We start from the raw sequence: 16383 nt of genomic DNA on the forward strand, positions 1-16383 counted from the left end.
AATTTTATAATACATCTTTATGCAAAGAGTTGTGTTACAGACAGATATTACCCCAGAAGAATTGGCTGAACCAACAAACTTGATATATATATATATATATATATATATATATATATATATATATATATATATATATATATATATATATATATATATATATAAATATATATATATATATATATATATATATATATATATATATATATATATAAATATATATATATATATATATAAATATATATATATATATATAAATAAATTTGTGTTTGTTTGTATGTTTCTTTGTTTGTTTGTGGGTTTCTAAACTTGTTGGTTCCGTGTAGACTCAAACTAGGCTGAGCCGATTTCTTTAAAATTTTCACAGATTGTGGGAGTGGTCCGGAAGGAACAATAGGCTATATAATTAGCTGATATTGGAAGGGGGCGGACCCTTCCACTTACCCCTAAATAAAAGAGAACCGATCGGGACCAAATGGGATTCATACAAAAGGTATTCAAGAGTAGACTATGAAATTCGTATTAGAAATTGGATCCAAGTAACTGGGGGCCGCCCGACCCAAAAACACCCTAAAATAGGTCTATTGGACGATAATGACAATATGGGAATCGAAGGAAAGTATTCGGGAGTAGATTACGGAAATGGTCCGGAAGGAGGAAACGGATTTTTAGTTTGTTGATATTGAAAGGGGATCAAGTGACAGATATTTTTCAGTGAAATACGTCATTCAAATTTGAGCCCAAGTGGCAGATGGAGTGAGGCGCCCCAAACAGCTGTATACACCAATTATGACAATATGGGGTTAAATTCAAAGTATACGGTTGTGGACTGCGAATATGATATCTTTATTCTGCTCATATATATAGCAGACCACCTCACCTCAAAACACTTGATCAATTATAACGACCTTACAGGACACTGCCGCCGTACCGCCAAAGATATGACGTTCATTGTGATAGGAGCAGTTGCAACTCTTAAGTCAAAGTGGACGCCATTTTTATCTCATCGACAAGGAGCCTTCTTTTACTAGACAAGTCCAACCAACGTGCTGCTGGGCAACACTTTCATGTTCAAAAGTTTTACATGCTTAAATTACTAAGAACTGTCGTCACGGCACCTAATGTAAAGACCGACAAATTTATTCTTTACCACTGAGAATCGTTTAATATGGCAATTTGATTTGATTTAGAAAGGTTAAATTATGACTATTCAACAGGTAGCCAACTACAACTAACACATGATGATCAATATTATAGGAGTTAAGCCGCTCCAAGCGAGTAGCAGCATAGACAAAGGAAATTTATCGACTCACTAGCTGACCCGGGCCCGCTTCGCTGCGCCTTCTTTTACTTTATAAGAAACAAAATGTTCCTTGGAATATTTAATTTCGACAAAGAGCTTTTAGTGAAATACCATGCTACGCAAATAGTATATCGCTAGACTAACAGTTTAACACTATGAGTGCCTTTATCTGAATCCCAAATGATCTTTATTGGTCTACGAATTAAATTTTAGATGTAAGTTGTACTCCATTCCTAAAATACTTTATTTCAGCCCAATATTCTCATGATATTTAATTTAGGGGTGTTTTCGAGGGTGAGGTGATCCCCCAGACACTGGCCCTGAAAAAATATCAGCATCGTGCTCTTCTTTCAAATACCATTTATTTAAACACCATATTGCCGTTGATTTTGACGGGAGTTTACGGGATGAGGCGTCCCCCAAACACATGGTCCCAAAATTGTTTGTCAATTTCGTTTTCTAATGTCAAAACCTATCATTTGAGCCATATATTCCCATGGTCGAAAAATTTTAACCCTTGGGAGGTGTTTTGGGAAAGGGGTGATGCCCTAAATACGTGGTCCTACATTTGAATATCAAATTCGTATTCTACTCCCACATACCTTTATTTAAGCCCCATATTGCGATGGTCACTAAAAAATTGCTGTTTGTGGGGTATTTTGGGAAAGGGGTAGACCCCCAGAAAATTGGTCCCGAAAATGGGTATCAATACCTTTCATTTAAGACCCACATTGTCATGGTCTGTATATATGCCCGATTTAGGGGTGTTTAAAAATATTTCAGCAATCTGCTCTATTCTCATATATCTATATATGGGGTTCAAATAAATTTATTTGAACCCCATCTTGCCATTGCCATCAAAATTGGATATCAAATTCGTTTTCAAATCTCATTAAACTCCTTATTGCAAAAGTCAGCAAATATGTCCGGTTTGGGGTATTAGCCTTAAAAACCTTGTTTCACTCTCTTTAAGACCCAAATTGTCTTGGTGAGCAAATACGTTGGGGCTTGTTATGGTGGTGGAACGTCCGCTAGACAGTTGGCCCCTAATGTTGATAACAGATACGTGGTCTACATCCACATACCTTTAATTTGAGCCCCATATTTCCATAGTCGGCAAACATGACCAGCTTGGGGGGTGTTTGGGGGGATGGACGGCCTCTCGGTGAGTTGGCCTTGAAAATATATATCATATTCGTGTTCCACTTTAAAACCCCTCTTATTTGAGCCTCATATTGCAATTGTCAGAAAATACTTACTATTTGGGTGGTGTTGTGGGGGTGGCGTTGCCCCATAGACACTTTTCCCGAATATTGATATCAAATTCGTGCTTTACTCCCAAAGACATTTCATTTGAGCCCCATATTGCTATGGTCGTAAATTTGTCCCCTTTGGGGGATGCTTTTGAGGAGAGGCGGCCCCCCAAATATTTGGTTCCATATTTGGATATCAGATTCGTATTCGACATTCAAATACCTTTTATTTAATCTCCATATTGCCATGGTCAGTAAATGAGTTCTCCAGAGAGAGGGCCGAGTGGTAAAAATTTATCATGCAGCATTTATCTTTGTTATGGCAACCTATCGGTCTGTATATACCCTCCACCATGGGTCGTAATTGTCGAGTTCTTTTCCCGGCATTTCTTCTTAGGCAAAAAAGGATATAAGAAAAGATTTGCTCTGCTATTCGAGCGATATGAAGATATGGTCCGGTTTGGACCACAATTAAATTATATGTGTAAAATGTCAGCCAATTCGAATAACAATTGAGCCCATTGGGGGACCAAGAAGTAAAATAGAGAGATCGATTTGTATAGAAGCTGTATCAGACTATAGACCGATTCAGACCATAATAAACACGAATGTTGATGGTCATGAGAGGATCCGTCGTACAAAATTTCAGGCAAATCGGATAATAATTGCGACCTCTAGAGGCTCAAGAAGTCAAGATCCCAGATCGGCTTTTTTGGCAGCTATATTAGGTTATGAACCGATTTGAAGTTGTTGGAAGTAAGAACAAAATACGTCATCCAAAATTTCAGCCATATCGGATAGGAGTTGCGCCCTCTAGAGGCTCAAGAAGTCAAGACCCAAGATCGGTTTATATGACAGCTATATCAGGTTATGAACCGATTTGAACCATACTTGGCACACTTTTTGGATATCATAACAAAACACGTCGTGCAAAATTTCATTCCAATCGGATAAGAATTGCGCACTCTAGAGCCTCAAGAAGTCAAGACCCAAGATCGGTTTATATGGCAGCTATATCCGGTTATGAACCGATTTGAACCATACTTGGCATCGTTGTTGGATATCATAACAAAACACGTCGTGCAAAATTGCATTCCAATCGGATAAGAATTGCGCACTCTAGAGGCTCAAGAAGTCAAGACCAAAGATCGGTTTATATGGCAGCTATATCAAAACATGGACCGATATGGCCCATTTACAATACCAACCGACCTACACTAATAAGAAGTATTTGCGCAAAATTTCAAGCGGCTAGCTTTACTCCTTCGGAAGTTAGCGTGCTTTCGACAGACGGACGGACGGACGAACGGACAGACATGGCTAGATCGACATAAAATGTCGCGACGATCAAGTATATATATATACTTTACGGGGTCTCAGACGAATATTTCGAGTAGTTACAAACAGAATGACGAAATTTGTATACCCCCCAACTTATATGGCAGCTATATCAAAACATGGACCGATATGGCCCATTTACAATACCAACCGACCTACACTAATAAGAAGTATTTGCGCAAAATTTCAAGCGGCTAGCTTTACTCCTTCGGAAGTTAGCGTGCTTTCGACAGACGGACGGACGGACGAACGGACAGACATGGCTAGATCGACATAAAATGTCGCGACGATCAAGTATATATATATACTTTACGGGGTCTCAGACGAATATTTCGAGTAGTTACAAACAGAATGACGAAATTTGTATACCCCCCATCTTATGGTGGAGGGTATAAAAATTATGTCTACATATTTTCGGGTCGCCCACCCCCAAAAGGTCCCCCAAATCTGAATTTGACTCCATCATAGCCATATAAGAATCAAATGAAAGTTATTTGGGATTTGAATACGAATATGGCATAAAACTTTGTGTCCAAGAATCTAGGTGACGCTTTACCTCCAAAAATCGCCTCCAATAGATTATTTGACCATCTAAAACAATGGGGGATTAAATGATAGATATTTCTGAGTAGTGTGTCATTACAATTTGCAGTCAAGTGGCAGATAGATAAACACCAATCACGACAATATGGGGTTAAATTAAAGGTATACGGTTGTGGACTGCGAATCTGATATCCTCATTCTGCTCATATATCTAGCGGATCACCTCACCCAAAAACAGTCGATTAAACATAATGACCTAACAGGACACTGTATGATTTAGTTAATGTATGGGGGACACAAATAAATGTACCATACCCCAAAAATTATAACGTTCAGTGTGATAGGTGAAGTTGCAAACCTAAACGTTACGATTGCAACAATTTTTATACCCACCACCGATGAATGGAGGTAGGTTGCCCAAAAAGTAATTGCGGATTTTTCATTTAGCCGGAGTTGACAAATTTTTTCACAGCTTGTGACTCTGCAATTGCATTCTTTCTTCTGTCAGTTATCAGCTGTTACTTTTAGCTTGCTTTAGAAAAAAAGTGTTAAAAAGGCATATTTGATTAAAGTTCATTCTAAGTATTATTAAAAATGCATTTACTTTCTTTTAAAAAATCCGCAATTACTTTTTGGGCAACCCAATATTAATTTTTGGGCAACCCAGTATATACTTTTTGTGCAATACAATATATTGATTTTGTCGTTCCGTTTGCAACACATCGAAATATCCATTTCCGACCCTATAAAGTACATATATTGTATTATTGATCAGCGTAAAAATCTAAGACGAACTAGCCATGTCTGTCCGTCTGTCTATTGAAATCAAGCTACAGTCTTTAAAAAAAGAGATATTGAGCTGAAATTTTGCACAGTCCATAAGCAGGTTAAGTTCGAAGATGGGTTATATCGGACTATATCTTGATATAGCTGACATATAGAGCGATCCGCCGATTTGAGGTCTTAGGCCTATAAAAGCCACATTTATAATCCGATTTTGCTGAGAGTGAGTTGTGTTGGGCCCTTCGACTTCCTTCTTCAATTTGGCCCAGATCGGTTCAGATTTGGATATAGCTGCCATATAAACCGATCTCTCTATTTAAGGTTTTGGGCTCATAAAAGGCGCATTTATTGTCTGATGTAGCCGAAATTTGGGACAGTGAATTAAGTTAGGCCCGTCGACATCTTTCTTCAATTTGGCTCAGATCAGTTCAGATTTGGATATAGCTGCCATATAGACCGATCTCTCGATTTAAGGTCTTGGGCCCATAGGAGGCGCATTTATTGTTCGATTTGGCCAAAATTTGGGACAGTGAGTTGTGTTAGGCATTTCAACATTCGTCTTCAAGTGGGCTCAGATCGGACTAGATTTGGATATAGGTTTTGGCCAATAAAAGGCACTTCTATTGTCCGATTTCGCAGAAATTTGGGACTGTGAGCTGCGTTAGACCCTTCAACAAATTTCTTTAATTTAGCCTAGATCGGTTCAGAAGTGGATATAGCTGCCTTGTAGATAGATCTCTTGATTTAAGGTTTTGGCCCCACAAAAGGCGCATTTAAATGTCATAAATAAATAAAATTATGCCCTTCGACTAAATTTATATTGTATATATTTTTAGCAGAATCCATGATGGTGACCTCCCAGAATTCGGCTCGGCCGAACTTAGCAAGCATTTGCTTCTTTCTTCTAACATCGTTTTCATAATTAAGCGTCAATCATATTCCCCAAACAAATGACTTTTCGGCAGCAAGCTTGCTGCTCTGAAATTGCAGAACTACTGCTACAATAGCAACACAATTATCTACTTATATTCAGCAGACAGTGTTTGCAATGTTAGCGCACTTTTTTTTTTTTTTTGAGTGCATTTATTTTTCGCTCGAGTGCGCGTGTCCGATGGAGTTATTGTAAAGTATGGTCCGAATCGGCACATAACCTGATATAGAGCCATTACAAACTAATCTAGTTCAAAGAACAGGCCAAGTGCTAATTTGACACGCTTTTACTTGATTTTGTACTCCAAAACCTCAACAATCTTCAATTGTTAGTTAACCCGCTATTGTTGAATTTTTGTCGTTACAAAGTCAAGATTTTTTAACCCATCAAAGTAAGAAAGTTGATTCTTTGATATATTAGCATTTTTAAGAAGCAACACCGTTTGAAACCTAACTCCTTAGCCTCATAATAGCTTTCTAAGTTATAAAGGCATTCTTTATTTTCATATCTAAAATCTTCTACAATTCAACAATTGTCTGTTTTGCATACCCCCTACAACTAGATTTTTATTACTGTCCCTTGTATGAAAAATTCTTTGTTATATGCTACCGCAAAAGTAGTTCTTAAGACTCGTTTAGAATCATTTGCAAGACTAGCTGGCATTTAATGCTTAATGTAGTAACAGTGTGCGTGTATGCCATTTGATTGTAATGTAATTAAAATTCTTTGTTCTCTTTCCGATTCTTCTTGCATCGCTCTGTTTTTGCTGACACGCCCACCAACTGATTGCTGAATTCCTGCTGTTATCACTATTGTGCTGTGACCGTTGCAATAACCAACCAACCAAACTCCCACACACCTACCCCTTCGTGCTGCTGCTTTCCTGGGAGAATTGTAGGATTGTCATGCTGAAGTGCCGGTGGAAAAATACTTGAAACGTTGCATATTCGATACCTGTGCCTGTGATCAAGGTGGCGACTGTGAGTGTCTTTGCACCGCTGTGGCAGCATATGCCCATGCCTGTTCGCAAAAGGGCATACAAATTAGATGGCGTACACCACATTTCTGTCGTAAGTACAATTACAAACTAACCGGAAGGACTTATGCACAAAAACCCCCCCACACACACACACACACGCGCTCATTTAACATTCTCACACCCATACAGACATAGTTATAGCTTACAAAAGCATTCACTCATTGATTCATTCATGCAACTTATATGTGACAAAAGGATTTTGTATGAGGAAATATACACATACTTTTACACCCATATAAACCCCTCCAGTATGATCCCTTTTGTGTAAAGGCAAGCACCGAAAAACATGTTGCATGCATGCTATGTTCACCTAGGGGGAATATAACTGTGCATTTCGACAACACACAGAGAGTACTTACCTCTCTCTAACCTCATGGTCCTTGACAATGTTGTCACTGTGCCGTTTTTGGTATCCTCATCAGAATGTTAAGCTGCCACTCGATTCCCTTTGCTGTTGCGCCACCTCCCTCTCGAAGATGTTGAAGACTTTGGCGATGATGTTGTGTTCAATGTGTGTTCAACTATTGTTTTCAATTATTCATTATGGAAAATCGTCACATACTTGTCTTGCACTTCATATGTTCATTGTTCCACTCGATATGATAAAAACAAAAAAGAAAGCATTGAAACTAACAAGTGTGCTGCGTTAACGAGGTTGATGTGGGCAGCGTGCGATGCCGAAAAAATGCAGAAGAAAAATTTTTGTTTTTGTTTTTATGGCCGAAAAATGCCCGAAAACAAAAAAAAAATGGATTAAAACATAAATTTTTATACCCACCACCGAAGGATATGGGGTATATTAATTTTGTCATTCTTTTTGCAATACATCGAAATATTTCTGATCCTCTATAGTATATATATTCTTGATCGCCGAGAAAATCTAAAATGATCTAGCCATGTCCGACCGTCTGTCTTTCCGCCTGTCCGTCCGTCTGTCCGTCCGTATGTCCGTCCGTCTGTCCGTCCGTCTGTCTGTCCGTCCATCTGTATGGTGAAATCACGCTACACGTCTTTAAAAATAGAGATATTGAAACCTTGCACAGATTCATTTTTGTCCATATCCAGGTAAAGTTCGAAGATGGGATATATTGGACTATATCTTGTTATAGCCCCCATATAGACCGATCCGCCCAATTAGGGTCTTAGGCCCATAAAAGCCACATTTATTATCCGATTTTGCTGAAATTTGTTACAATGAGTTGTGTTAGGCCCTTCGACATCTACATTCAATTTGGCCCAGTTCGTGCCACATAGGCCGACGTCTCGATTTAAGATCATGGGCCCTTAAAAGGCGCATTTATTGTCAGATTTTGCCATAATTTGGGATAGTGAGTTGTGTTAGGCCCCTCGACATCTTTCTGCAATATGACCCAGATCGGTACAGATTTGGATATAGCTGCCTTATAGACCGATCTCTCGATTTAAGGTCTTACACCCATAAAGCGCACGGAAGGTGGACATTGAAAAGCTGCCAACACAACAAATGGCAGTTGCATAGTCCACTCGACTGACCCAATTGCTTGATGAAAGCACTTCTTGTTCCGATGATATAATGGCGCATTGGCAAACTTTTGCCCACTCCATGGAAAATGCCGCGAAATCTGTACTTGGGTACTGGAAGCCTCCTCCAAGAAACGACCAGTGTCAAGGTATTTTAAACGGAATGACTAGATTGGTATACCACCCATCCTATGGTGGAGGGTATGAAAAAGCATTAAGTTCGGCCGGGCCGAGCTTTGGATACCCACCACCTCGGGTATATATGTAAACCACATTTCGTCATAATCCGGCAAAAATTGCATAATTTGCACCAAATTCGGAACGGACATTGAGTGGTCTAATAAGTACAAATCATTATTCAATTTTGTAGAACAATATATTGGATTTTTGCTAGCTATATCCAAATAAACACCGATCTGAAGCATATACGACACGGATGTGGAAAAGTCACTGTTCCAAATTTCGGCGAAATCGGCGAATTATGTGTCCAACACTTCAAAACGAGAGATTGGTCCATATGGCAGCTGTATCCAAATCTGGACCGATCTAGGCCAAATTTCAGAAAGATGTCGAAGAGCCTAGCACAACTCACTGCCCCAATTTTCGGCGAAATCGGACAAAAAATATTCATTTATGGGCCCAAAACCTTATATCGAAATATCGGTCTATATGGCCGTCTAAATCTACACCGATCGGGGCCAAATTTAAGAAGGATGTCGAAGGGCCTAACACACGTCAATGTCCCAAATTTCGGTGAAATCGGATAACAAATGCTCGTTTATGGGCCCAAAACCTTAAATCGGGAGATCAATCTATATGGCAGCTTTATCCAAATCTTAACCGATCGGATCCAAATTGAAGGTGGATTTCGCGGGGTCCAACACAACTCACTATGCCAAATTTCAGCAAAATCGGATAATAAGTTGGCTTTTATGGGCCTAAGACCTTAAATCGGCGGATCGGTCCTAATGGGGGCTATATCAATATATAGTCCGATGTAGCCAATCTTCGAATTAAACCTGCCTATGCACAAAAAAAAAAGAATCTGTTCAAAGTGTCAGCTCAATATCTCTAATTTCAAAGCCTGTAACGCGATTTCAACAGACAGACGGACGTGGCTAGATCGTCTTAGATTTTTACGACGATCAAGAATATATATATATATAAATACTTTATAGGGTCGGAAATAGATATTTCGATGTGTTGCAAACGGAATGACCATCCTTCTGTGGTTGTTATAAAGAAAAGGACTGCCACTCTAATCTATCCTAAACCCTTCTAGTGCTGGCGACATTTGTGAGGTTTTTACCTTAGGTAATGAGCCATGTACAACTTCGCTACTAAGTGGTGTCGCTTTGCGGCAGATCGTTTGGACTCGGCAATAAAGAGGAAGTCACTTAGCATTGAGCTTAAACTTGTATCGGACAGCACTCATTGATAGAGAGTATTAATGATAAAAAGGAGTTCCCCCAATTGTTCCTTAAAGGAATGTCCTTGGGCAACTTTGCAAATTTAGAGAACTCTACATGTAATATTTCAGACGACTTGGCTATGTATCATCTACACCCATATTATCTTCCCTTCCGTTATCATGCTACCCCCCGTTGAAAAATCCTTTAGTTGCGTTGTACATGTATTCATGTACCGAAAAGAATGTTTAAAAAACGCAAAAGGTTTTGGAGCACATTGTTCAATATGTTGCCATTGTCATTGTTCAGACGGTGGATTTTTACATCTTGCATTCACATCAACACTTCTACACCTACACCCTTCCGAAAGAACACCTTGAGCCCAAAAACATACGAAGTTCAAAATGGGCGATAGCTTGGTTGACACAACACTGGTATCTGGGTGTTGTCGCATTGCCCCTCGACATTCAGCATTTTCGCTCCCCAATACAAAGCATACAGGTTAGCTAGGATAAGGAATTTTCAGCCGTATGTTCGTACCGTCGACATGCTTAAGTGACTGATGTATACATTGTTCGTATGAACGTATGCACGTTCAATGACGTTAAAGTTTGAAGGGTCTCTTATGCCTTAATAGATCCTTAAAGACTTTTAATACAACCATTGGGTATCCATGGAACATTAGTTGATTTGTATAATCTTATAATCGTTATTGTGGTTATTAGAGATTTACTTCGCCAACACAGGGGAAGCATGGATGCATGGATGGATGTATGAATGGCAAGGAAGTCATGATGAGATGGTCTGAAGCCCCAAAGTTCTTATAATGGGGTTATGAGGCGAAGCATATGTAAAAGGATATGCTCACATGCATTCACACACTTGCATCTCCCCATATGGGTTTAAATTGGCAACAATGGTATGACTGGGACCACACTTTAGGAAATTTGTCATTAAGCTGAATTTTACAGAATGTAAGTGAATTGTAAGGACAAAAATATATGAGTTTATTTTTTTTTTGAGTTCGTTTTTAGGTTGATATATGTATGTATTTGGCTAAATACATATGGAAGAGAGGTAGGAAAGATGAGAAATTAAGTTAATTGTCAAAGGATAATTGATATTGAAATATTTACGCCTTACACCACCACTGTGTACAGGCTGTTATAACTTAGTGAATTTGTTTGTAACACCCAGAAGGAAGAAAAATAGACCCATTGATAAGTTAACCGATAGACTCAGAAACCCTTCCTGATTCGATTAAGCTGTGTCCGTCTGACTGTCTGTCCGTTTGTCTAACTGTCCATGTTAATTTGTCTACAAATGACAGGTCGCATTTTTCATCCGATTGTCTTAAAATTAGGCACATAAATCTTTTTTGGAATTGGAAAACATCGGTTCAGATTTGGATATAGCTCTCGTATACATGTTCGCCCGATTTGGAGAAATATTGCAATGACTTCATGATTTTAACCGAATCTCACGAAATTTTGTACGTAGATTTCTCTTATGACTCTTGAAATTACCGGTGAATTTCATAGAAATCGGTTCAGATTTAGATATAGCTCCCATATATCTATTGGGTTGCCTAAAAAGTAATTGCGGAATTTTTAAAAGAAAGTAAATTCATTTTTAATAAAACTTAGAATGAACTTTAATCAAATATATAATTGCCATTTTGTTCGATAACCTTTTGCCATCTTCCTGGCAAATTTAGTATTCCACTCTCATAGAACTTCTGGCCTTTATCTGCAAAAAACTGAACCAAGTGCGATTTTATAGCCTCATCATTGCCGAAAGTTTTACCATTTAAGGAGTTCTGCAAAGATCGAAATAAATGGTAGTCTGATGGTGCAAGGTCAGGACTATATGGTGGATGTATCTAAAGTTCCCAGCCAAGCTCACTCAGTTTTTGGCGAGTGACCAAAGATGTGTGCGGTCTAGCGTTGTCCTGGTGGAATATGACACCTTCACGATTGACCAATTCTGGTCGCTTCTCCTTGATGGCTGTATTCAATTTGTCCAATTGTTGACAGTAAACATCCGAATTAATCGTTTGGTTACTTGGAAGCAGCTCAAACTATACCACACCCTTCCAATTCCACCAAACAGACAGCATAACCTTCTTTTGGTGGATATCAGCCTTTGAAGTGGTTTGAGCTGGTTCACCATGCTTGGACCATGATCGTTTTCGACTAACGTTGTTGTAAACAATCCATTTTTCATCTCCAGTTATGATTCGTTTTAAAAACGGATCGAATTCATTGCGTTTAAGGTGCATATCACAAGCGTTGATTCGGTTTGTTAAATGAATTTCTTTCAATACATGTGGTACCCAAATATCAAGCTTTTTCACCAGTCCAAGACTTTTTATGCGATAATGAACGGTTGATTTTGGTATATTTAACTTCTCTCCTATCTCACGCTCAGTTACATGACGATCCAATTCGATTAATGCTTAAAATTTGTCAACGCCGACTATATGAAAAATCAGCAATTACCAGGAATGGTCCTGGTCCAGTTGGACCATCTGAAAATTCCATCTGAAACAGTCACTCGCAGATATTTTACCAGTGCTGTGTACCAAATCGAATCGTGAGCAGTGCTGCCGTTTTTGGTTGGTAGGTTGCTACCAAAATTGGTAGGTTGCTAGGCTGACCTCAATAATTGATAGGTTTTTCCCAACATAAATATCATACCACCAATACGTAAATACCAAGTTAATTACAGAAAAAATCCTCGGGAAAACTTAAAACTAATTCACTTCATGCCGTTTCAGTGTATTCGTTAGAAGTGCAGAATAAAACCATGGGTGTTACTGTTACATGGGGTCTCACTGCTTCAAGAAAAAGGTCCTTAATTTTGATATTGACTATAATTGGTATGAGTGTTATGGGATATCTTCCAAATTTCGTAAATCTGCGTAGGAAATGCGGGATTTGTGCGTTCAATGCCTTCAGTCGGAGGTCGTTAAGGATTGCAAATGGGTCTTATCGGTTTAGATTTAGATATAGCTCCCATATAAGCCGTTCTCCTGATTTGACTTCTTGAGCCCCTGGATGCCGCAATTTTTGTCTGATTTGACTGAAATTTTCCGGGTAGTGTTCTGTTATGACTTTCAACAATTGTTTCAAAAACGATGCAATTTGGCTGAAATGTTTGCATATAGTGTTCTATTATGAGTCTCAACAACAGTGCGAATTACGGTTCAAATTGGTCTATAACCAGATATAGTTCCCATATTTTAGCAGAATCCATGGTGGTGGATTCCCAAGATTCGGCACGGCCGAACTTAGCACCCTTTCAATTGTTTAACTTAAGGCAGTGTTTAACTTAAGGGTGATTTCAACAAACAGACAGACGTTTTTGTCTAGACCCTCTACGAATAACGACGATCTAGAACTTCGTAGAGTTGAAAATGTATGTAATGTAATTTGATGTGTTCAAAGTGGAATGCCAAAATGGCCAAACGGCAGGGGCTACAAGTACACCCTATACCACAATTTTTGGCTTGTTCAACATTTTGTAGGTTTTGGTCTGGCACGATTTTTCTTTAATTTTGGTAGGAAATAATTTTCTTGAGTGGCAACACTGATCGTGAGTATGATCGCAGTTTTGTACGCGGCGACGCAACACCAACACAATAATCACCAAATACACAAGTCCTTTTATCACAGACTAACTGTACCCGGCCTGCTCTGCCTGAAACTTTGCACAGATTCTTTTTTGTCCAAAGACAGGTTAAGTTCGAAGATGAGCTCTATCAGACTATATCTTGATATAGACCCCACATAGACCGATCCGCGGATTTAAGCTTTTAGGACCATAAAAGCCACATTTATTACAGATGTTGCTGAAATTCGGGAAAGTGAGTTGTGCTAGGCCACTTGAAATCCTTCTTTAATTTGGCACCGATCGGTCGATTTAGGTATTGGGCGCATTTATTGTCCGATTTTGTCGATTTCAAAATTTCGGACAGTGAGTTGTGTTGGGCTCTTCGACATTTTTCTGCAATTTGGCCCAGATCGGTCCAGGTTTGGATATTGAAACTATATAGATGGATCTCTCGATTTCAAGTCTTGGACCCTAAAAAGACGCATTTATAATCCGATTTCGCTGAAATTTGAAACACTGACTTATGGTAGGCTTTTCGACATCCGTGTCGTATATGGTCAGATCTTTATTTGGATAAAGTTACAAAAAGACCAATATTTTGTTCTACAAAATTGAACAATGACTTGTTCTTATTAGACCACTTAATGTCCGTGCCGTATTTGATCCAAACCGGATCATATTTAAATATAGTTGCTATGGGGCTTAAATTATTTATTTTTCATCGGATTTCGACGAAAGGTGGTCTACATATATACCCGAGCAGGTGGGTATCCAAAGTTCGGCCCGGCCTATATACAATCTATAATACCTCGAAATATGCGTCTAAGACCCAAAAAATATATATATTCTTGATCGTCATAACATTCTAAGTCAATCTAGCCATGTCCGTCCGTCTGTCCATCCGTCCGTCTGTCGAAACAAGCTAACATTTGAAATAAAGGGTGATTTTTTTGAGGTTAGGATTTTCATGCATTAGTATTTGACAGATCACGTGGGATTTCAGACATGGTGTCAAAGAGAAAGATGCTCAGTATGCTTTGACATTTCATCATGAATAGACTTACTAACGAGCAAGGCTTGCAAATCATTGAATTTTATTACCAAAATCAGTGTTCGGTTCGAAATGTGTTCAAATTTTGACAAATTTTGTTCAGCGATGAGGCTCATTTCTGGTTGAATGGCTACGTAAATAAGCAAAATTGCCGCATTTGGAGTGAAGAGCAACCAGAAGCCGTTCAAGAACTGCCCATGCATCCCGAAAAATGCACTGTTTGGTGTGGTTTGTACGCTGGTGGAATCATTGGACCGTATTTTTTCAAAGATGCTGTTGGACGCAACGTTACGGTGAATGAACACATTTCGAACCGAACACTGATTTTGGTAATAAAATTCAATGATTTGCAAGCGTTGCTCGTTAGTAAGTCTATTCATGATGAAATGTCAAAGCATACTGAGCATCTTTCTTCTTGACACCATGTCTGAAATCCCACGTGATCTGTCAAATACTAATGCATGAAAATCCTAACCTCAAAAAAATCACCCTTTAGTAAAGCTTGACGGATGAAATTTTGCACATATACTTTTTATTAGTGTAGGTCAGTTGGGATTGTAAATGGGGCAAATCGGTCCATGTTTTGATGAAGCTGCTGCTGAGATTTTGCACGTGGTGTTTTGGTATCACTTCCAACAACTGTGCCAAGTTTGGTACAAATCTGTTCATAACCTGATATAAATGTTATAGAAACCGATCTTGGGTCTGGAGTTCTTGAGCCACTAGAGGGCGCAATTCTTATCCTATTAGGCTGATACTTGGAATTAGGTATTTGGATTTAATTTTTGAGATCATATTCTACTCCCAAATACCTTTCATTTGAGTTCCATATTGTCCCGGTCGGTAAACTTAGATTTTGGGCGGTTTTGGGCTTGGAACGGCTTCCTAGATACTTGGATACAATTTTTAATATCATATTCATACTCTACGCTCGAATACCTTTCATTGGAGTCCTTTATTGTCCCGATCGGTCTTTTTTTATTTCGGGCGGGACTCTTGGGGCAACGCCCTAGGTACTTGCATCTAATTTCTTATTCTACTCCCGAAATCATTCATTTGAATCACATATTGTCCTGATCGGTCAACTTTGATTTTTGGCGGTACTTTTGGGGTGGTTTTGGGATTACGACAGCTCGCTAAGTACCTGGACCCAACTTTAAATATCATATTCATACTCTACTCCCAAATACATTTCATTTCAATCCCCTATTGGCCCGCTCGGTCCACTTTTGATTTGGGGGCTATTATTAGGGCGGTTTTGGACCTGGGGTGGCCTCCTAGGTACTTGGACTCAATTTTTAATGCCATATTTCTATTAAACTCCCAAAGACATTACATTTAAATCCCATCCCAGGTAAATATCTGCTGCCGGGAGGTGGGGGGTCCCTTTAGACACCAAGGAATAATTTTTTGTATCAGATTTGTACTATACTTTTAAATATTTTTATTTGATACCCACATTTTCCCAATCAGTTAACATATCCGCTCAGGTGAGTTTTGGGATGGGGCGTCCCCCCAAGTTATTTGATCCCAAAATTTTAAACCAATTTCGTGGCATACAACATTTTGCTTAAATCGGTGCACCAATCTCCGAGATTTGGCTTTTTTGAAAATGGGGGTA

The 16383-nt window shown here is 38.9% G+C and overlaps 1 protein-coding gene across 4 annotated transcripts in view; it reads left to right on the forward strand.

The window, feature by feature from the left end:
- LOC106094760 (hemocytin) overlaps positions 1–16383 on the forward strand; it is an 82172-nt gene that overhangs the window by 41927 nt on the left and 23862 nt on the right. For all 4 annotated transcript variants that reach the window (XM_059365539.1, XM_059365595.1, XM_059365560.1 and 1 more), the window contains one exon: positions 7047–7218. In XM_059365539.1, coding sequence (XP_059221522.1) covers positions 7047–7218 — 172 coding nt within the window. The remainder of the gene's footprint in view (positions 1–7046; positions 7219–16383) is intronic.

This window comes from Stomoxys calcitrans, chromosome 1 (genome assembly GCF_963082655.1).
Source record: "Stomoxys calcitrans chromosome 1, idStoCalc2.1, whole genome shotgun sequence".
Classification (NCBI taxonomy): domain Eukaryota; kingdom Metazoa; phylum Arthropoda; class Insecta; order Diptera; family Muscidae; genus Stomoxys; species Stomoxys calcitrans.